Source organism: Physeter macrocephalus, chromosome 5 (genome assembly GCF_002837175.3).
Source record: "Physeter macrocephalus isolate SW-GA chromosome 5, ASM283717v5, whole genome shotgun sequence".
In the NCBI taxonomy this organism is placed as follows: domain Eukaryota; kingdom Metazoa; phylum Chordata; class Mammalia; order Artiodactyla; family Physeteridae; genus Physeter; species Physeter macrocephalus.
The window spans coordinates 2,658,097-2,682,021 of NC_041218.1; the positions used below are offsets into that span (position 1 = coordinate 2,658,097).

At 40.2% G+C, this 23,925-nt stretch overlaps 1 protein-coding gene across 7 annotated transcripts in view; it reads right to left on the reverse strand.

The window, feature by feature from the left end:
- Nucleotides 1-23,925, reverse strand: part of RBM33 (RNA binding motif protein 33) — a 117,843-nt gene that overhangs the window by 72,341 nt on the left and 21,577 nt on the right. For 5 of the 7 annotated variants that reach the window (XM_028489520.2, XM_055084723.1, XM_028489519.2 and 2 more), the window contains exons 3-7: nt 23,638-23,686; nt 20,103-20,179; nt 17,755-18,067; nt 13,698-13,814; nt 1,396-1,567 (exon numbers count right to left, since the gene is read on the reverse strand). In XM_028489520.2, coding sequence (XP_028345321.1) covers nt 1,396-1,567; nt 13,698-13,814; nt 17,755-18,067; nt 20,103-20,179; nt 23,638-23,686 — 728 coding nt within the window. The remainder of the gene's footprint in view (nt 1-1,395; nt 1,568-13,697; nt 13,815-17,754; nt 18,068-20,102; nt 20,180-23,637; nt 23,687-23,925) is intronic. The other 2 variants (XM_028489523.2, XM_055084722.1) reach the window with 1 other exon arrangement.

The window sequence follows — 23,925 nt, forward strand, 5'->3', positions numbered from 1 at the left end:
CGGCATGTGGGATCTTCCCGGACCGGGGCACGACCCCGCGTCCCCTGCATCGGCAGGCGGACTCTCAACCACTGCGCCACCAGGGAAGCCGCCCGTTTTAAGACCTTTGATTCATCTCCTTTTACCCAAGCCTAACTTCTCAGCTCTGCTTTCTTAGAAACCTATGGTGTACTGGTTCAGACCAACCGGCAACTTTATACCATAACTTAAGAACAGTCTAGGGAAATTCTGGGCCAAAAGGTAGAAGGAGGAAACTGGAGGGAGAAGAAATGGAGAACACTAAGTCTCTAGGTCAATCTTTCCACAAACCTCACTTAGTAAAGGAACATGATAAGACTGGCTCACTACTGTTAACTTTGGCATCTTGTGAGCTTAGTGCCCTGACAGAGAATTCCCATCTGCCACTTAAAGACACACGCTCAGGGTTTCGACTGAAAACGGCTACAAATAACACTTTTATGAAGTAATAAAGGTAGTAACTAATAGTTTCTTGACTTTTACTTTGACCAAGACCAGAGAACAAGAACAACCACCCTGTCCTTCCACCCTTCCACCCTCCTACCCGCCTCCTTAGAATACGGCACAACATCCCAGCGGCTCTCAAAGTATGGGTTCCAGAGCAGCAGGAACAGCACTAGCTGGGAACCACCAGAAACACGATTTTCGCGGGCCCCGCCCTAACCCCCTGGATCAGAAGAGCTGAGAGCGCGTCCAGAAACACGTGCTTTACCAAGTCCTCTGGGTGATTCTGCTGCTCTAACGTGAGAACCACTGCTTTATTCTTTGCAATGGGCACTAGGCAGAGCCACAGACAAGGGGGTGGGGGGTCAATACTGGAAAAGGCTCTGCAGTAGGTCTGTAACAGGAATGATGGTCAACTGACTGGGCTACGAACAAGTCACCTTGTCTCATTAAACACTGAGAGGAATGGCACACAGAACAACAACAACAAAAAGAGATGGTTATAAGAACACTAAAAGGTACAAAAGAAAAACAGTCTGTCCCAGAATTAGCCCTGGCAACCTGGACAGTCTCAGGAAGGGTAAAATGACCCTGTACCACCCCACACCACCTTCCCAGAGCCAGCCAGGAACCACACAGTATGCATGAGAGCAGGTCTAAGCCACAGACTGCAAAAGAAAAACTATTAAAAAAAACAATCAAATATTTTATTCAAACATGTTTTAATCCAGAAGACAAGTCATTTTTATAGACTGACCTTTACAGCACCGTAACTCAGCTCTCACCTCACACAGACCATCCACCCTCTGAATGCCATGCGTAATACTCTATAAAGGCAACTTTTTTTTTTTTATCTGTTTCATTAATCATAACAGTACTACGGAGGAAGTTGAAATGGGAGTGAAGGATGGGAGACAGGCAAAAAAAAGTTACCCAAAGTTTCTGGAATGTTCCTTCTCTCTCTAGTTACATCTGAGAGCCTAATAATTGTTCCTTCTTTCCTTTCAGTTTTGAAACGTAATCGTCCAGATTCTTCATCATCATCCTCTTCTTCATCTGACTCCTCTTTCATGTCCTTCTGCAGCTCCAAAGTTTCCATGCCTCCCTACATTGCAGACATACAAAAAACCAGAGGAGAGAAAGTGAGTTCATATTCTTTTGAATTAAATATTGAATAATGGTTATGTATACACATATGTGTATGCACACATAAAAGCTCGTTATATTTAAGATGTAAAAATACTGCAAAATGTCCTATTTGTAAAGCCACGTGAAACATTAAACTGATCCCAGGAGACAAAATCTCAAACATTAAAAATTAACAATGTTAGAAAAAATTCACATTCCTACTCCTGGTTAATATACAAAGTCTTACACATTGTTACTACTTATACTTCTAAGACAACAAACATGAATTCCAAAAATCCCTGCTGGCCTGGAGTCTAATTCAGAGCTAAACAGAGTTCAATACAGTAATTAAATTAACACTAGTGTTCCATGAGCTTATCAGCATATAACCCACCTTGTAACTCACATTAGATGACAGCACACTCCTTCCCGTTAAACAAGCTCCACATTTACTGTAATTCCTGACCCCATCTACTCTGACTTTCAATGCCAGGGAAGCACTCCAAGTCTGCTGTTGGGCTGATTTGGTTTTTTTCAGCCTCCATAATCTTCCCTGTAACATTTCTCACCCCTTTCTACTTCGTTTCACTGCCTAGTATTCACTCATTACCACCTCTGGCTCAGATTATTAACCATAAAACTATTTTTTTTCCTTCATTCACATCACACTAAAACCAGTTTTTATCTTATATTACATCAGGATTTCTAGAAAAATTCTGCCTAATCTGGTCCCAAACTAAAAGTAATTTCTTCATCAACAATTCTTTCTGTATAACTCATGTTCCTTTTGACACTAATCACTTTCACCTCATGTTACATCTTAGTGACCTACTGTTAGGTAATAAGGTAGGTACCTATTGACCGTTAGGTTCACTTAGACTTTTGGTAAACTTGAAAAAAAAAAAGACCCAGAAACTACTCCTTTAGTCTCATCATTCATAATTCTTACATGTCCTTTACTTTTAACAGAAACAAATATGAACTACTTCATTAGAAAGTGTGCAAGAAAAAAAAAGATACAATCATTTTGGATTCTTTCCCCAACATTTTCTGTGTAAAAAATGCACACTCATTGCTATAAACCCTAAAGTAGAGAATCAAATGCCTGAAAATAAAATAATGAATGTAAACTGTAACTTTTAGCCGAATGATTGCAAAACCACTTTTCAGTATTCTGATACTCAGCATACTATAGAATTTTTTTTTTTTAATTTTAGTCCATTTCTTTTTTTAAAATTTATTTTACTTATTTATTTTTGGCTGTGTTGGGTCTTTGTTGCTGCGCGTGGGCTTTCTCTAGTTGCGGCGGGCAGGGGCTACTCTTCGTTGCGGTGAGCAGGTTTCTCATTGCGATGGCCTCTCTTGCTGCAGAGCACGGGCTCTAGGCGCGGGGGCTTCAGTAGTTGTGGCACACGGGCTTAGTTGCTCCGCGGCATGTGGGATCTTCCCGAACCAGGGCTCGAACCCATGTCCCCTGCAATGGCAGGCGGATTCTTAACCACTGCACCACCAGGGAAGCCCCTCCACTAAAGAATTTTAAAGTACCAAAACGTTGGCATTTTGTTGGTTTAATACCATTACTTCTGTCTTACTGAATATCTGAAACCAAGAATGAGTGATGTGCAAGATGGACCCAGCTATGTTTGTGCTGCACTACACTCACTGAGCAAACATCAACTCATTTACAAAATACTCTTCTCCACCGCCATTAATGCTCCAGAGCAGTGCTTCTCAAATTTAAGGTTTATACCGATCACTGGGAATCCTGCTAAGATGCAGATTCTGATTCCGCAGGCCCAGGGTGGGGTCTGACATTCTGTATTTGCAAGAAGCTCCAGGTGAAGCCAACGTGCAGGTCCACAGACCACACTTTAAGTAGCAAGGCCACAAAGGAGGAAAAGAAATCACTACCAATAAAGCAAAGATTCTATTACAATAGTCATTTCTAATTCAACCATTAAAAGCAATTACAGTTCAAACACTTTCCAAGCAAGTTTAACATGAAACATGACAGTCCTGAAGCTAATAGTTTATTCTACATACAAATCTCCATCTAAGAAATCTAAATACAATACAGACAAGTTGAAAACTGTTTCTTTGAAACAAATTCTACAGGCTACCAGAAACAAACCAACAAACAATTCTAGTCTATGACCCAGCAATCCCACTGCTAGATATTTACCCAAGAGAAATGAAAATTTATGTTCACGTAAAAACCTACAGGAAAATGTTTACAGTTCTCTTTTGGATCACCGAAAACAGAAACAACAGTGAATGGATATACGAACTATGGTGCATCCAAACCATGGAATGCTCTTTCGGCCATAAAAAGGAATGAACTACTGATACAACAACTGTCACAAAGGCATCATGCTGACGGAGAGAAGTCAAAAGGTTTATCACTCAAACGGTGATACTCTGCGACAATTCCACATATATGACACTCTCCAAGAAACAAAACTGCACTGGTTACCAGTGATTAGGAATGGAGGGAGGGCCTGACTACAAAAAGGATGGCACAAGGTAGCTTTTTGAGAGATGGAATGTCCTAGAATGCAAACTTCTGATCCAAGTTGCAGGGTCCAGTTCAGTTTTGAACTACATCGAGTATTACACAAGTCCTGAGCTGAAACTGAAACACTGCCTGGTCTCAGTTGCCTCAAGTACAGGCCACCTGGCAACATTCACTAAGCTAGACTCGCTCCTTCAGCCACTGGTCACTACCTCTTATTCTAAATACTGAGCATCTCCTTTGGCTATGTGCTTACAGAATTAACTAACTAACCTACCTGCCAAAATGTTGACTTTCTCTGCAGAGAAATACTTACGAATGGAATACTCATACATATTCACAATATTCCATTCACAACTAAAATTCCACTGAAGGGTGGTGCTGGATAACAATATAAAAATTAAATTAGCCTCAGATTATATTTTGTAAGAATTTCAATACATATGTAAATCTGATTTCATTATAGACCCTGCCAGAAATATTTGGAGGTTTGATCTTTAGCTATTTAATTATCTTGAAAACCTGAAACATGCAGTTGTAATACTTAAGAGAGGGTGCATATGAAAACCATCATGAAAGTTCTTTAAAAATAGACAAGTCCACCGAAGTCGTATCATATATACTGGGTTGGCCAAAAAGTTCGTTCGGGTTTTCCCGGAACATCAATACAAAAACAATTAGAAACCCTAAGGGGTAGCAAGACCCAGACTTGTATGTTTTGTTACATTCTCCAGCTAACTCTGAAATGAACTTGTGATCTCAGTGTTCTGAAAGAAATGTCAATATTCCATCCCAAATCTGAAGAAAAAAAAAAATTAGGCAGTTCTCTGAACTACTGGGTTGGCCAAAAAGTTCGTTTGGTTTTTCCTGTAAGGTGGCTCCAAGGAGCACGTAGTTGTCTCTAACTTCATTCAAAACAATTTTGTTAGACTGTATTGTGACAGCTGTCATATCAGCATGCATTAAAAATAAAAAAGTATCAAAATTGGTGAATTTTTGTGTAGCCATTTTAATTATTGAAGATGGAAGACAAAAAGCAACATTTTTGGCATATTATGCTTTATTATTTCAAGAAAGGTAAAAACGCAACTGAAATGCAAAAAATGATTTGTGCAGTTGTGCAGTGTATGGAGAAGGTGCTGTGACTGATCGAACGTGTCAAAAGTGGTTTGCGAAGTTTCGTGCTGGAGATTTCTCCGTTGACCATGCTCCAGGGTCGGGCAGCCCAGTTGAAGTTGACAGCGATCAAATCAAGACATTAACTGAGAACAATCAATGTTATACCAAGTGGGAGACAGCCGACATACTCAAAATATCCAAACGAGTGCTGAAAATCATTTGCACCAGCTTGGTTACGTTCATCACTTTGATGTTTGGGTTTCACATAAGTTAAGCAAAAAAACCTTCCTGACCGTATTTCTGCATACAATTCTCTACTTAACTGCAATGAAAACGTTCCGTTTTAAAACAAATTGTGACGGGCGATGAATAGTGGATACTGTACAATAACGCGGAACGGAAGAAATCGTGGGGCAAGCGAAATGCACCACCACCAACCACGCCAAAGGCCGGTCTTCATCCAAAGAAGGTGACGTTGTGTATATGGTGGGATTGGAATGGAGTTGTCCATTATGAGCTCCTCCCGGAAAACCAAACGGTTAATTCCAACAAGTACTGCTCCCAGTTAGACCAACTGAAAGCAGCACTCGACAAAAAGCATCCGGAATTAGTCAACAGAAAACACATAATCTTCCATCAGGGTAACACAAGACCGCATGTTTCTTTGATGACCAGGCAAAAACTGTTACAGTTTGGCTGGGAAGTTCTAATTCATCTGCCGTATTCACCAGACATTGCATGTTCGGATTTCCATTTACAAACTTCTCTCAATGGAAAACATTTCAGTTCCCTGGAAGACTGTAAAGGGCACCTGGAACCAGTTATCTGCAGTCCTGGGCAGAAGGTAGTGGAACAAAAGGGTGAATGTGTTGTTCAATAAAGTTCTTGATGAACGTGAAAAATGTGTCTTTTATTTTTACTTTAAAAACTGAAGGAACTTTTTGGCCAATCCAATAGAAAACAACTATAGAGAACACTGCTTCAAAAAACTTCCCAAAAGTTTTTAGTGCTTACAAAATATTTGATAGAGAATACTTCTTTACTATATCATGAAATACAAAAAGTATCTAATTCTACCAACAGTTAAAATTTACAAGCTGGAAAGACTGAGCAATTAAATTGTGCAAAAATTACAAGAGAAGAAAATTACAGACCAACCTCCTTCGTGAATACAGACACAAAATTCCTTAAGAAAATAAAAGCACATGGAATCCAGCAAAAAATAAAAGGAAAATTCGTCACGACCAAGTGAGGTTTAGCCAGAAGCATAAGGTTGATTTAACATTCAATAACCAATTTAACAAATCTTACTTCGAGAAGAATTCCAAATATATGTACATACTCTCTCCTCCTCCAGGGGTGGACCTTAAGTCCCACCTCTCCCTCGCCTTGGATGCAGACTAGACTTAGTTACTTGCTTCCAAAGAAGAGAGCAGAGAAAGTGAAAGATACTAACTTTACAGAATTACTATCTTTAACTGGCAAAGGCCACCTCACCACATAATCAAGGGTGACATTGCCAGGGAGGTCCTGTACCCAGTGGTATGATGGAATGAGGACACCTAACCTCCATGGTACTCTTTCCAAAAACCCATAACCCCAGTATAATCATGAGAAAAACATCAGACGAGCCCAGGTTGGGAGACATTCCACAGGACACCTGGCCGGTACTTCTTTAGACTGTCAAGGTCGTGAAACTCAAGGGAAGACCAACAAACTATTGCAGACCAGAGGAGACAACAATGTGGTGCCCTGGACTGGATCCCAGAATAGAAAGAGGACATTAATGGAAAAACCTGCAAAACGGAAATTAATTCGGGAATATAGTTAATAGTTTTTAAAGCCAATTTAATTCACATTAATAAAATGGAGGCTAAAAGTCACAAGATTATCTTAACAGATGCAGAAAAAGCATTGACAAAATTCAACACTCATTTCTGATTCAAAAAAAAAAATCTCAGGAAACTAGACATAGAAAAGAACTTCAATTTGACTGAAAAACCTCCAAGTAGCTTATATTACTTACTTGATGAAATATTGAATATTTTACACCTACTATGAAGAACAAGGCAAAAACTAGTGCCCTCAATGTTTCTATTCTACATAGTGCTGGAGATCACAGCCAAAGAAAGAAATAAAAAAACAAGTAGGAAGAATTAAACTGTGTTTATCAACAGGCAACATGGTTATTACGATGTTAGTTTCCCCCAATATGATCTAAAGATACAATGTAATTTTCATAAAAATCCCAACCGGATTTTTAATAGATATTGACAAGTGAATTACAGAATTTATATGCAAAATTCAAAGGATTTAGAATAGCCAAAACAATCTTGAAAAGGGAACAAAACTGGTGAATTACACTTCCTGATTTCATGCCACAGTAATCAAGACAGTGTAGTATTGGCAACAGAACAAAAAAGAGATTCCAGAAAGAGACCTAAACTGGTGGTCAATTGATTCTCAACATAAGCACTAAGGCAACTCAATGGGAAAGCCTTTACAACAAATAATGGTACAAAAACTAGATAAGCAAATGGGAGACCTGAGACTCTCATACACGACAGGTGGGAGTATAAACGGTACAAACACTTTGGAAAACCATTCGGCTGTTTCTTATAGCATGAAACACACTGCTACCCTGTCTCAGTAATTCCACTCCTAGTTAATGCCAAGGCAAACGAAAAATTACATTCACAAAACGATGTGTAAAATAAGCTTTGAGTTATTCATAATAACAAAAACAAAACTGGAAACAACCCAAATATCTATTATCAAGAGAAAACAAATAAGGTATATCCATAGAATGGAATGAACTGTTGACTACTGACATACACGACCACTTGGATGAACCTCAAAAACATTACGGTGAGCAAAAGAAGCTAGACACACAGCATTACATCATCACACACTGATTACATAAATGTATGAGTACATTTACATGAAGTTCTAGACTAGGAAAGACTAATTTAAGTCAACAGAACTAAGAACACGGCTTGCCTCTGAGAGGAGTCAGGACAGACTAGAAAGAAACAAGGGGGAATTTTCTGGGGTGATGAACTGTTTCTCACCAACAGAAGGCTAGTAACTTGGATGTATGCATGTATCAAAACACTGAACGTATACGTCAGATCTGTGCCTATCACTGAATGCAAACGTTATCACAATTTTAAAAGTATTTCGAATTTAAATAGTGCAAAGATATTTTTAAACTTCTCACTTGTTCCTCTATACAAGCCAAAACCTTTTTAACCATGTTTGAAGACAAAAGCATCACTGACACTGAAGTGGCTGTATAATTAGAAAGGCTTGAGAGTTAGTCTTCATAATTAGGTCTCTCTAATTTGTTTCGAGTACAGTGATTCCTTTGTATTAACCAAGCAAGAACATTAGTTAAATAAAAGGAGCCACTGAAAATAGACTTTTCAACTGAAATTACTTTTTAGTTCCGTAATTCAGATTCCAATGTGTACTTAAACATAACTCCTAGAAAGAAGTCATCTGAAAAACTGCAATATGCCTTCCACCTCCGCCTTAAGCACCCAGAGCTATGAACGCGGCCGCGCAAGGTGGGGTGCAAAGGTTTGGTTCATCAACACGCTGCACACAGTTAATTTAAGAAAATGGGTCAAAAAACTAGGAAGACACCAAAACACAGGTGTATGTGGCAAAATAAAACTGCTGCTTTTCCCTGAGGACTATAAAATTTATTTATACTTCTAAAAATGATGGGAAGACAGCCCTCCAAAAGCAAAGCCTACCAAAAGGTCCTGAAATAATACCTCCCAGCACCTACAACAGTACCGTGCACACAAGTTCTCAATAATGATCTCTTTGACTGACATTCAGCGATTCCACTACGAGGAAGAAAACAAGCCCAAAACATCTGTTGCCAGGAGAAAAGACCAGCACAACACCTGCCTCCAAGAAGGACTATTAAGTCCTGAGAGCAAAGAGCAATACAAAGAATTTTCAGTCAGTACAAAAACAAGCAACATAAACAAGGTAATAAACAAACCAACAATCAAGGACAGAGGATAAGGAAAATGTATGAGTGACTTTTTAAAAATATTTTTAAATACTATATATAAAATTAAATTATGGAACATACAGCTTAAAAGGAAAAAATAATGTACCTCTTAACAGAGGGTATAAACTATGTAATCTGGATGAGAGTTTACTTTCTTCTCTATAAAAAGAGTCACGGGGCTTCCCTGGCGGCGCAGCGGTTGGGAGTCCGCCTGCCGATGCAGGGGACGCGGGGTCGCGCCCCGGTCCGGGAGGATCCCACGTGCCGCGGAGCGGCTGGGCCCGTGAGCCGTGGCCGCCGGGCCTGCGCGTCCGGAGCCTGTGCTCCGCGGCGGGAGAGGCCACGGCGGTGAGAGGCCCGCGCACCGCAAAAAAAAAAAAAAAAAGTCACACAGAAAACAATGAAGATGTTTCAAGTGAGAGTTAGCAGCAACTAGAAATCACAGGAGTTAAACAAATGCATTCTACCTCTTTCCCCTCCAAATCACCAAGGGTCAAATTTTAACTACTCTGTATTTCCCTGTTCACAAAAGTTATTTTATTCGTGGCAAAAACATTTTAAAATATTTGACACACAAAGTATAAAATAATCCCACCATCCAGAGGTGATCACTACCACCATTTCTGTCTTTATCCATCCAGACATGTGTTTGAGAGTCACACACACACACACATTTAGACATGCAAAGCTATGGAGGAAGCTAAGGGGAGGAAATCTGTTAGCTTGCTCTTTTCACTTAACGCATCACGAGCCTCTTTCCACGTCCAATAGAGCAAGTACATCCTTTGGCAACCTGCAGTCCCCTGACCATCATTTAGTCAACCTTTTAGAGAAATCTATTTACATTGGTTCCACTTATTTTCAACGCTGCAAACGAATACCCAGTGCGTGTATCCTTGAACACATCTTAGATTAACTCTTGGATAACTTCATCAAAGTGGAATTATTGAGCCAAAGGACTTTCAGGCTTTTGATACTGTCACTAACAGTGTAGGGTCTGCAATTTTACTCTTCTTGCAAGTTAATAAGGTAGCCTGCCACTGTTTCATGGAGGCTGCGAGAAGGCACGAGACTCTCAGCCACAGACTAGGACAATTTATTACTCTTAACAACAGCAGTAGCATTTGGGTCCAGCTCCCTAAGCCCCAATTCCCACTGGGCCATCGGACGAAGAGGGCCAGGTGACCCTGCGCGCAGGTAGCGGTATCACAGGAGGGGCACTGAGTCTAGGGAGCTGTTAGAATGAGCAGAGGGCATGTCTGCCCCTGCTCCAGAGAAAGACGCGTCTCTCCTAGATGCTGCTACAAAAACATCCTTGAAAAGACTGTCGTGAACGAAGGAGGTGCTTTGCTCCCCCGAACATGCAGAGACATGACAGAACGGTGGAAAATTCTTCTGGCAGTCAATATATCCAAAATAATCCCCCCAACAGAATAAAAAATACCTGACCAATAATTTTGATTTTTGCCAATATTAGGACAGGTTAGAATTCTCAACCGTTATAATTTTTATTTTATTGAATATATTTTATATACTTAGTGATCATTTGCTTATGTTACTTTTGGATTACTTTCTCACATTATTTACCCTTCTTTCTACAGGAGTGCTCATCTGTATATACGGAACGTACTGAATATATTAATTTTTCCATACCGAACATATTAACTTTACTACATATATTAATTCTTAGGCTCACGTGTAAATATTTCCTCATATTGTCTAAACTTGTTTATAGTGTTTGGGGGTATTTCTGTATGATCAAATCATTCTTTTCCTTTACGGCTTAAAAAGGCCTAATACCAAGAGTAGTAGAGTAGTGAAACCAAGACAACTTGGTACTCATTTTACTCATTCTCTATCACGTCCTTAATCATGAAACTCCCAGCTTTAACTGAACATGCTGTCACCTAATAAAACACTACATTCACCAGTCTCCTTTGCTGTGAGGTACAGCCACGTAACTAAGACGTAACTCATGAGATGTTTACACAGTGTTGTTTGAGAACTCCGGGACGTGTCTTCAAAGGGTGGGCATGGTCTCATTCAGTCTTCCTGCAATCCACTGCTTGGATGTGGACCATGGTAAGACCAGCAGCCCTGGAGGTGTACCATGGAAGTCTCGAAGAAGCCTGGGTACCTGATTACCTCGTGAGGCCGATACCAGATCTGAAAGGCCTTCTGGAATTTTCTGACATCAGTGAGAAATAAACTTGTACTATTTGGTGAGTTTTCTGTTTTGCAGGTAAGCCTAAGGCTAACACACCATTATTAAAACATTTTCTTCTAATACATGTAAAGTTTGGTGTGAATTAATCTGAGATCGATATTGGCATAAGGTACAAGGAAGGGATCTAACTTTTCCCCCAATGATTAAGCCTTCCTAAGTATGTCTGAGATATTGTTATATTAACTCATACATGTTATGAGTTCATTTACTTGAGGGCTGGGTCTGATCATTCACGTTCTTCCAAAGATAACTGTCTCCCTCAATCTCTCTGTTCAGAAGATACTGAAAATGGAAGGTAAGATTACCATTTTAAAAAATAATAAGCCACTTTTGCTTCAATATTTTAATGAATACAGTTCAGGAACCAAAGTCAGAAACATCTAGATCTACAAGTCATACCTCATCAGTTCCAGAAGGCACCCAAGCAATAGCATAACACCTACTAGCATTTTTATTCTTTAACTGCTTTACAATAAAATAGTTTATATCTCCAGAGATCATTTAAAGCTTAAAATCTACAAAACCTTTTCTCACTCTAAAATATGCTACAAACACAATACATTATCAGAGTAAGGAGAAGTATTACCTAAAATGCTGAAAGAATAAATTACTGGGGGGGAAAAAAACACAATGGAATTAATTTTCCAACTACAAAATACTACAAACTAATGAAGAGGACATGAACTAATTAATGAGCGCTGGATTCCCAGGTTTCCCTTTCAACTACTCACCCCCAGAACGACCTCCACAGCCACTTCCGTCTGTCCCCCCCAGCCTCAACAGCTTCTTAGATTTCTCTCTCAGAGGTCTTTTGCCAAAACACCCTTTCACAGGTCTGACCTAATCTAGGCTCGTACTGGCTTTGCACTGGGCAGAACGTGGTGCTAAACATGACCCGCATAAATCTGGTCTCCCTGAACCTCGGGTTCAGTGGCTCATCACTCAGAACAGAGCAGTCGCTAGTAGGAGGACCATTTCTTACTTAACATCTTCTTTAGCTTTGTCTTGGTTCCTTGGGCTAAATATATTTGCCTACAATTGAAGAATCTGGGAAAAGGGAGCATTCTACTAGTCTACCTTTTCTCTAAGTTTCAAATTATTTCAAATAGCAAGAGAGACAGAGAGAAAGCACAAAAAGAGAAGTCAAATTTAGCTCGCTGGGGAAAAGCAAGGATGTGTCCCAGAAAGTGTCTGTATGTGTTCATAAACTCTGCTGTAGCATTATATTAGGGAAAAGAAAGGGTAAATGTTTTGTATACTGAGTTTCTAAAGCACTGGTGTAAGACCTAAAGCAAATGACCTAAGCCAGTGAAATACCAATTTTCATGATCTCTTGGGAAAAAGAGGGAAAAAAGTATTAAGGAAAATAACTGAGAAAAAACATTAATAAGGAAAAAAAAAAATTTAACCCACAAGTTCTAAGACTATAGAATGATTTTGTGGCTCACATGCTTGACCCACGGGACAAGTTCTAAGGTTGGAAAACAGAATCTATAAGCCTCCGTCTCAGAGCACACCTCTATTCGTCCAATGACATCTATTTTTCCAGACCTACTTCACAGGCTACCTCTGCCATAAAGCCTCAACACATCCCACCCCGGTTCCCCAATCCATCCTCAAGACACACACCCAACCAGAGAGGACCCCTGTGTGAGCTGCTGAAGCATGTACCTGAGCCTCTCTTCTGGGAGGTTTACTTCTATGTTTACATCACTGGAATTTGCCCACGTCTTCTCTCCCTTTGATGAGGCTGCAAGTACGTTGAGCACAAGAGCCAAGCTTCTCAATCATCCTTGTTTCTTCAATACCTAACACAGCACCTAAATCCAGGGAACTCTGCAGTATTTTCTGAATAATGGTCAAAATTAACTAACGTTAACTAATTTAAAAAATTACAGCACTCCTTTCAAAGCACTAACATACACTGCGCATTTCAAGACATTTCTACCCACACTCCCATAAAACATTTAAAATAGTCTTAACACTCAAAGGGCAAACAGCTATCTGCAAGCCACCGCTAACCAGAACTCACTGTCCAAAGATTCTAGAAAGCTCAGGGTTTTGTTTTTGTTCTTTTTTTTTTTTTAACTACACTCATACTTCAAAGAAGAGATGTATCAACTTTTCGCTAATATTAAAAAGATGCTCATTTTAAATCCGGAAGAAAAAAAAAAAACTCCAGCAAACTTTTGGACTCTTTTTAAAAGATGAACAAATACCTCTTCGGTTTCAGGAGCAACCTGGGAATCAGTAATCTCATCTAATTCCTCTTCAGCAACACAGTCTTCCTGCTCTTTCATCCCTTGTTGCCCACAAGCCTGCAAGTATTCTTCATCCTAACAGCCATTAAAGAGAAAGTAAGTTTTTCTCATACAGCTTTGGGGTTTTTAAGCACTTTTCACCTTCATGACTCATGCTTAGTTATGTTAGCAGATTTTACTATGGCAATTATCAGACTGAGCAGAAAAGCACTAAGCACAAAACCAGAATGGGGCCTCCCGAGTGTTCATGAGGGCAAGAGAGCAGCATATGCCAAGCCAATCGCTACAGGGGGTCACATGGACCCTGCTTCAACCTCCAAGGGCCCTGACAAGTAGCTCTTCTTCAAATCCAACACTAAGGAAATATAATCTTAAGAAGAATGTGTACGTGCCTGCAGAGAGCAGCTCAGCGGCAGTACGGGGGCTGGAATCATATGCCCAATTCGAACCGTTTTTATAGCAACAGAAGACAACAAAAGTATGGGCAATTCAATTCAACTCAGGAGCTGTATTAAAATGACATGTTAGAATTAGTTTCTCCATCAGCCGCTCCCTTGATCTAGAAGGATGATTCCAGCTTTGCATGAAATGTAAGGGCATGGCAGCAGGCAGGCATCTCTTGAGGGCACGGGGAAGGAAGCAGACAAGCTGGCTAGAAACAACAACTGCAAGGAAAGAAGGGCTCCTACAGGTATCGCTACAAGTAACAAGATCTGATCCCCTCCAGGGGAGCTGAACTCCCCAGTGCCCCTGGCCACCAGCTCACGTGAACAACAGGCAGGAAGGAAGAGCGGACCAGCTGCGGGACCTGCGCAGCCCTATTGCACAGAATCCAAGAGTCTCTCTACAAAGAACAGCAGCTGTACCCAAGGTGACAGGCCACCTTAGTCCCCACAACTGTCTCTCAAGACTGTCCAAACACACTGCATTTTACTTCCCAAAAGAAACTGTTACCATCCTACCTAAAAGAGCAACTATCGCTACCCATGATTCACTGAGCGCAGAACTGTCAGATTTCAACTAAGGCCATACGATGCTAATCACAATTTTCAGCCAACATACAATGGAGAATAGTCTACACCACTGAACTCTCACTGGGAAACAAAAATCTGCTATCCATTACATAAATTACCAATCTGAAATTGTTTTTACAGGACAATGTTTTATGAAATCTCAGTCTATGTTAACTTTAAAGGCACTAAGGAAATCTGGTTGTGCTCAAAAGTATAAATCATCTGACAGTGTTCTACTATTCTGTTGAATAATAAATAATATACATCTCTTCCTAATACGAGAATACAAGTTTTTACATCAAATCCCAATTCACTCTCAAGATTAAGAGAGCAAAATTCAAAAAAAAAAATTTTGAGTATGAAAGGAAAGAACACCACAATTTACTACCAACTTTTTATGGGAAAACGCAGTTTCTTCATATGTAAGATTGTCCCTTCCAATAGTAAAATTCTGCGATTTTATGATTCCACTCCCAGTTATACACAAAATTCCTCCCTGTGACGTTACGTGTGAGCTCAAATAGACAGAACATACTCGTGATGACTACAGAGTTAATTCTAGCTTTAGAGTATGAGTTAACAAGTCCTAACTAGGACATGAACCACAGTTAAATAAAACATTTAATAAACTAAAATACCACTGGGACACGCAGGACTGCAATCTACTCATATGTTCGTTACTCTAATACTGAAGAATTAATCTGTGCACCAGTGACAGCCTAAGAAGACAGTAAGAGGCCTGCACTGCAGAGCTGGAGAAAAGTATTTCACGGCTTAAGTCCATTTTTCTCTTCCTGTGCAAAGAAGAGGCAGTGCCAGATTCTACCACTGTGATAACTATAAGGAAACCAATAACCTTAAAGAAACCGGTTAGAAGGGAAAGGATGAGTGTGGCTATAAAGCCGGATATACTGAGGTGAGCTGATGCTGCGCACAGAAAGACGTCTCACTTCGCCCTGTACCTTTAAACTTTACAACTCTCTGTGAAAATATTTGGACACGTTCAGTTAAGTAAATTTATTTAAGATTTTTTTTTAATTCTGAAAAAATTTATTTTAATGCGGAGAAGTACTGTGAGTATATTGAATTTGCTGTTTTTCTTTTCAATACCTGAATCTTAGCCACAAGATGCTGCACAGTTAAGTTGGATTTTATACAACGAGGGGCCTAAATGTAACCCCAAGTTTGGAAAATAGGAGAGGGAAAGTCCTCACTTACTAAAAATTCTCTTTACAACAAACTCTGCAAGAACACCAAAGTGAGAGATACCTCTTACGTGACCATGTATAAGTGCTATCAAGCACTTTCCATGCTGTGATTTGTCCCACTAAAGTCTAAGTTCACAGAAGGCGGGACCATGCTTCACATTTCAGCAACACTTGCGTCCCCACTGCTTGGACACTGGTAAAGATCTGCTGAGCTTCTGAATTTACAAGGGATGCGACTGACCGACCATCTTCCTTTAGGGATAAGCAGCAGAAATACTAGAATGCTCTCTAACTGGGAATAACGGGGCACATTCTTGAAAGATCTTGGCTTAATTTTTAAGAATCATTTTAAATTACAGTGTCTCACTTTAACATAGTATATGGACACACCAGTAAACCAGAGAGCACCTGTCCACACTACTGAGGATTTGTTACCAAAACAGACCATTACAGAGTTACCGAAAAAACCAGGACCCATGATGCCTTTTACAGGATTCTGTTTACCAAACCTAGAAACCTTTTTTCATTACTATATCTACTAAAGAGAAAGCATTCAAAAGGAATAAATCTTAAAAATAACACTGCGATATATAAACGCAACTATGTTTGGAACTAGATATTCTAAGGCTCCTCGTAAACAATTAGTGTCTTTCAAAACTACACACACACAAACACACACATTTTTTCTCAAATGAAAAATCACCTACTCTGAATGGAAACATTAAGAGATAAAGGCAGAACTCTAGCCCTAATGCTGCATGCCTCCACCCCATTCCAGCAGCCCCACTCACACTGCACCTCGGGGGAGACCAGCACCCCAAAAATTCTACTGCACCTATGGAGGTCATGCCCTTCCAACATAAATTTCGTTAAGTGCTTATTTCAAAAACAAATCTTTTTTTTTTTTTTTTTTTTTTTTTTTGCGGTACACAGGCCTCTCACTGTTCTGGCCTCTCCCGTTGCGGAGCACAGGCTCCGGACGCACAGGCTCAGCGGCCATGGCTCACGGGCCCAGCCGCTCCGTGGCATGTGGGATCTTCCCGGACCGGGGCACGAACCCGTGTCCCCTGCATTGGCAGGCAGGCTCTCAACCACTGTGCCACCAGGGAAGCCCAAAAACAAATCTTTTTTAATGATATATTATGAAGACAGATGAGCAATCTTTCACTATTACCTTTTTCTTTCTTGACAGGTTCAACCTAAAAAAAAAAAAAAAGAAAAAAGAAAAAAAAAAGCTACCAACCAAAACCACCTTTCTGAAATAAAAATCAGCACAATCTTTGCTTCCTGATTACAGATAACAAATTGTGTGTGACATTTCCTAAACTAACCTCCAATCTCTTTATTCACGTTTAGACAGTTCTCAGTTACAAAAAAGGATGAATGAACAGGACATCAATCACTCTGGAATATTAGCACCTTAAAGATGTCTTTAGCAGGTCAATAATCTTTTCACCTTAGAAGGACTTTATCAGATCTTGTCTAAAGCCTGGATAAAAGCCCTGCATTAAGTACTTCTAACAATTGACAGTGTATCTCCACCACACAAAGCTGTTTTCTTCCTCAAGGTCACGATTCTGTGCAGCCTTCCAGGATGACAAAGGAGCATTACTTCCAGCCAAACAAGCTGTCAACACAAACTTTGTCATAGCGCAGATAAAGAAACTGGCAGACAGTGATAATAAGGTCTAATTTCCCGCCCTCCCAAGGGAGGGAAACAGATTTCAAATCAGTCTAGAAACCTATACCCAGGCAGCCATGCTATCTTCGGCCATACAAAGGAGAAAGACTCACTGTGAACTCATCTAAAGGCTCATTGATCTCGATGTCTAACACCTCGTCACTGTACAGCTGTTCCTCCTCCGGCTCCCCCACGTACTGGATGTGGTCTTCTGTCAGCTCAGCACCGTGGCCTTCATACTGTCCTTCTTCCGGGTACTCAGGAGCATACAGTTCAGATCCATCAGACTTGTGATAAACGAGTTCATCTTCTCCTTGTTCATACTCGGATTCCTGTTCTCCAGACTGGTCATTAGTGTTGTCAGACAGTTCAAATGATGTGACCATGCCAGATGTGGTATTCAGACTAATTGTGACACCCTGAGAACTAGAGGGGACAAAAATACAAAGAAAGGCAGGCAACTGGAGTGAAGCTCAAAACTAAATCATTGCATAAGTTAACTGTTAGAAAGACGGGTGAAAAGTTACTCCAGTGACTGATCAAGGCACGCTGACAACAACGACTGAAAGCAAAACTCAATGTGCTACCTACTAAGCCAGCACTACAAACTCCTCCTGCACACCGCAGAGCTCAGTGCGCTATACGTACACAGGGCCAGCACCAGACTCCTACTGCATAAGGTGCCCTCTCTATCATCAGCTGCAGCTTATTTGACCGGGAGAATCAGACCAACCATGAGAAATAGGTCTACCTGGCAAAAGTCCAGGACTGAAAGCAAATAGACTACGTTTCATTCTAACTTCCAGAATGAAACGGGTGGTATCTATTTTCTAAAACATCCAGGTAAAACTAGGAGTATTACTCTATAAACAGAAAATCATAGATGGAATTTTAAGAACAACTTGTTTTCTTTTTTAAAATCTATGATGCAAACTATAAACTCCTATTTAAAAAATAAAAATATTAAAAATCTGCATGAAAATACATTTCAATGTTCAACTAAAGTTTACACTAGCCACAAATTTTTAAAAAACAGTTAATTTCTGAGTAAAATAAATGAAGGCAGTTTTAAAACCGCAAAAAAAGAAATCATATTCCACCTGTTAGATCACAACAGATAAATGTCAAACAATTAAAAATGCATAATAACACTTAAAACGCAAGGTTTTGTAGCTAAATCTAAATTTACACTTATTAAGTATCCAATCCTAACAAAAAATTGAACATGCCACATACACTTGAAGACATATGGCTAAAAAAATTCCAAAGGTTTATTTCAAGGGCAACTTAACTAACTCAAAAGATCAAAATATAATAATGATGTCACAGAATGGAATTGGGAAACAAATAACTGACAGACTAAATTAATTTAAAACTTGTTACCCATAAAAATTATGTTAGAAAAACTATTACAAATCTATAGCTCAACAATGAATGGAATGTATTTGTTAACTACATTTATAAGCAAGAAGTGTCTCTATATTTTCACAATAAATGTTTCCTCATAAAACTGAAACAATTATTCCACCTAACAGAGTATACTAAATGCCTTATCATCTTCTTATAATTGCGCTACTATGTCAGCAACAGAAAGATATTCTTTATTGCCATGCACTGAATATTTGTGCCCCCCCGCATTCATGTGTTGAATCCTAACACCCAATGTGATGGTGTCTGGAGGTGAAGCCTTTGGGAGATGCCTAGGTCATGAGGGTGGAACCTCATGAATGCGATCAGTGCCCTTATAAAAGGGACCCCCCCAAAAAAAAATTTAAAAAAAAATAAAAGGGACCCCAGAGAGCTCCCTCACACCTTCCAACCATGTGAGTACACAGTGAGAGGGCTGGGGGTCCTCACTAGAACCCAACCAGGCCAGCACCTTGACCTTGGACTTCCCGGCTCCCAGAACTGTGAGAAATAAATGTCTGTTCTTTGTAAGCTACCCATTTTATGATATTTTGTTATGGCAGCCCAAACAGACTAAAACAACTACATTCAGATAGTCAACTAGAGTCGAACTACAGTCCAAAGGAATTTTCAAAATGGCAATTCAGTTACTAGATATGTATAAATAAAAACGGTCTAAAATGAAAACAAAAGCAGTAACATCAAACTGTGACCAACAGTATTAACAGTCGGAGGCCACTGCCCCCCGTCCAAATAAAGGAATTCTTTAAAAGAACGGTGCATATACCTGTACTGAACTTTTATAACGAGCATTCAACAGAGCTCTCAGAGGTCGTTAAATGCAAGACCAACACTGACTTTAAACAGTTGATCTATTTATAGAAAAATATATATGGCTTCCACATCAGAGAGTTATATTAATATCCTGTTTACAATATAATCATATGTTAAAGATACAGTACCACATTATCATTTATATCCCACCATAATTATAAATTAATTACTAGAAATTTAGTTACATAAAGAACATTTTTAATGAGCTAATATTGAATACCTGAAATTTTCTTCGTCTTCGTTATCACTCTGTAGAAGATCATCATTTAGCTCCTCATCTGACAAATCCGACTGATTCTAATTAAAGTAAGAAATCTAATTAATGCATGTCACTTCCACAAAAAAGACTTGCTACAAAAGTGCAAAATTACGTTGACTGGATTGTTTCTAATCTTGTTATTAAAACATCTGCCATTCAGAAAGTTTTCTCAGTTTGATATAACCATATGACAGTCGAGATCCTACATATGGCGTACTGGCTAACTACCCCAGACTAATTTTTATTTATTTATTTTTAATTAATTTATTTATTTATGGCTGTTTTGGGTCTTCATTGCTGTGTGCAGGTTTCTCTAGCTGCAGCGAGCACGGGCTATTCTTCCGTGCAGTGCACAGGCTTCCCACCACAGTGGATTCTCTTGTTGTGGAGCACGGGCTCTAGGGCGCATGGGCTTCAGTAGTTGTGGCGCACGGGCTTCAGCAGTTGTGGCGCACGGGCTTCAGTAGCTGTGGCGCACGGGCTTAGTCGCTCCGCGGCATGTGGGATCTTCCCGGACCAGGGCTCCAACCCGTGTCCCCTGTATTGACAGGCGAATTCCTAACCACTGTGCCACCAGGGAAGCGCCAGACTAATTTTTAGATGCACAGTCAAATAAGTATAGAAGCAGCAAGCATAATGATCATATTTACTATAACTCTTAACGAAAGAAAAAAAAGGAACGAGTCCTTTGGCAGTATCCTATAAACAAATAATTTTTTCTCATCATAAAAAAAAATGGTATCCTTAATATTTGACTAAATTTAGCACAAAAAAAGAAAAAATAGTGGAATTTTAGAAATAAGCAGATTTTAGATAACTAGAGTGCCCAACTGAAATGGTAAGGGACTAAAAGAAAACTCTGGTTTGTCCAGTACGGATGAACACATGAAAATAAACACAACTTAGACCCTCTCTCCTGTTCTTGACAGGCTTGTCTACTCATCAGATCAGTAAGTAGAAGCAGCCTAGTGATTTTGCCAAATGGTCAAATTTCTACAGTTCCAGGCTTTGTTAGACTGCATGCATGCATGCCGGTCTCTCAGATCCCGGGGCACCTCACACTTCCCTACCCTATTAAAATGATTTCTGTGGTGAATGTGCGTTACTACTCCCCGACAACACGCACACAAGGGAAGAAAGAGGAGGAAAAAAAGACTGGAGTTTCTACTTAAAGATGAACTGAAGTGTTTCCTCAGGCAAGAGTGGAATAGCTAGGGAGGACTCTGGTCAGCGTGGTCTGCAGGAAAGAAGGGTAAAAAAAAGAGTAAGAGAAAGTGGCCAAGAATGCCTGTGAAATCATTAGGGCCAGGTGGGCTCCCGGATAGAAACCCAGGGCAAACTATGATACATCAGCCTTGCCCAAGGGTAGAACTCCAACTTCATGTCCAAATACTTTACTACATTTAAACATTTTAACATGTAATTGGTATTCCTCACTAAAGCATTTTAAATAATTACAAAGGAAAAAAATGTGTCTACGTTAGGGTAGTGGAGTCCCAAGTACAGTGAGAGCAGTTCAAGGATGTGCAAACTAATTCACTGAGTCAGAAAGAACACAGTCCTCCCCTCCCCTCTATGACCATGACACAGGAAGGACTGGCCCTGGCCCCCCAAATCACACCACACATGCGGCATCCTGAGGCCAGAGCACAAGCTCAACATGGGCAGGCTGAGGGGCACTCTCCCTGGTTTTTCCCTTCCAGTCACTATGATCAAGTGGGTTTACAGGTAACGGGAACTAATCCTTACTTAGAGTTATAGGTGATGACAGAGCCACTTTTTAAAGGAGAAAAGGTTGGGGGAGGCCAAAGCCAAGACACCTGAAGGCCTATGGTGCAATAAGAAACAGAAAAGAGAGCGGCTACAGCAAATTCATGTATTAGAGAAGATGTTAATGCAACTTAGTAAGTTACAGGAAAATGGCAAAGCTGGTATGTCTAGTACTGGACCTTCATCAACTAAATGTAGGAAAAGGAAAATCTCATCGGGTCTGATAAATCAGACAACCGATGTGACCCAATCACCTACAAGTGCAATGGGCTGGAATGTAACTGCTGACAGTAAGGAGCCATCACAACCTGAAGACTCCAAAACACTAAGCATGAAGAGCTATCTTGATATTTAGTGAGAATAACAAGTGTCTTTAAACTGTTAATAAGTAAAATAAAAATACAGTATTTCACGTTAATCTTTGGCTTTTTATTTTTAATGTTTCATACCATTCAAAATATATTGGCAGGGGACTTCCCTGGTGGTGCGGTGCTTAACAATCCGCCTGCCAATGCAGGGGACACGGGTTCGAGCCCTGGTCTGGGAAGATCCCACCTGCCGCGGAGCAGCTAAGCCCGTGCCCCACAACTACTGAGCCTGCGCTCCACAAGAGAAGCCACCACAATGAGAAGCCAGCGCACCGCAACGAAGAGCAGCCCCCGCTCGCCACAACTAGAGAAAGCCCGCGCGCAGCAACGAAGACCCAACGCAGTCAAAAAAAAAAAACTATATATATACACATATATATGTAGAGTTACATATGTACATATACACACATGATATATAAACAGATATACACATCAACGATAACTGCTTCCAAGTTTTTACTTGATCAAGAATTTAGAAAAACCTACATTAAGTTTTAGACTTTTATTCTTATTTATCTATGTATCATATTTGAGCATGTTTATTTTTTTATTTTTTATTTTTTTTTCGCAGTACGCGGGCCTCTCACTGCTGTGGCCTCTCCCATCGCAGAGCACAGGCTCCGGACGTGCAGGCCCACTGGCCATGGCTCACGGGCCCAGCCGCTCTACGGCATGTGTGATCTTCCCGGACCGGGGCACGAACCCGTGGTCCCCTGCATCGGCAGGCAGACTCTCAACCACTGCGCCAGCAGGGAAGCCCGAGTATGTTTATTTTTATGCTTATCTCTGAATATTCCCAAAAAGTAAATCCCAGCTCCAGTATGCAAATACTAACCACTGAATGTTAAGGAAGCAGCTGCCGCCTTCATAGATTCAGTGCCTGCTAGAGTGCCTTGGCATAGCAGGAGCTTAAAGTACTTGCTTCAAAGGGTTTAGGGCTTGAATTCTAAGTTATCAAAGAACTTACTAACAAATTAAACACTCAACTCTTTGTGCATTTAAAAAGTAATTCGATTCACAAAATTTTAATCTATACCCAACTTTCCAGTAACACATCCCATGCATAAGATGTATTCCTATATTTTAAATGCAATTGGGCTTCCCTGGTGGCGCAGTGGTTGGGGGCCCGCCTGCCAGTGCAGGGGACACGGGTTCGTGCCCCGGTCCGGGAGGATCCCACGTGCTGTGGAGTGGCTGGGCCCGTGAGCCATGGCCGCTGAGCCTGCACGTCTGGAGCCTGTGCTCCGCAACGGGAGAGGCCACGACAGTGAGAGGCCCACATGCTGCAAAAAAAAAAAAAAGTATTAAATGCAATTAAATAACTATCATTTAATTTCAGGAAGACCCGTATTTCTTACCTTTTTGCCAGAGAGCAAGTCTTCTCCAAGTAAGTCATCTTCAAGTTCACTGTGGAAAAAAGAGACATGACAATGTATTATTCCTATTACACAATGCAAAGACTGTAGACCACTGGGAAATTTATCCAGGACTTTAGGGTTTGGGTACTTTCACATTAAGTTTGCTACATTTTCCTTTATTAATAATGAAAACATATTTTCAAATATATAGGGAACATCTGGTCCTTTAAGTATGGGAAGCTTTGCTATAACTAGCAGCTCTCACTAGACTTCTAATTTAAGTTTTTT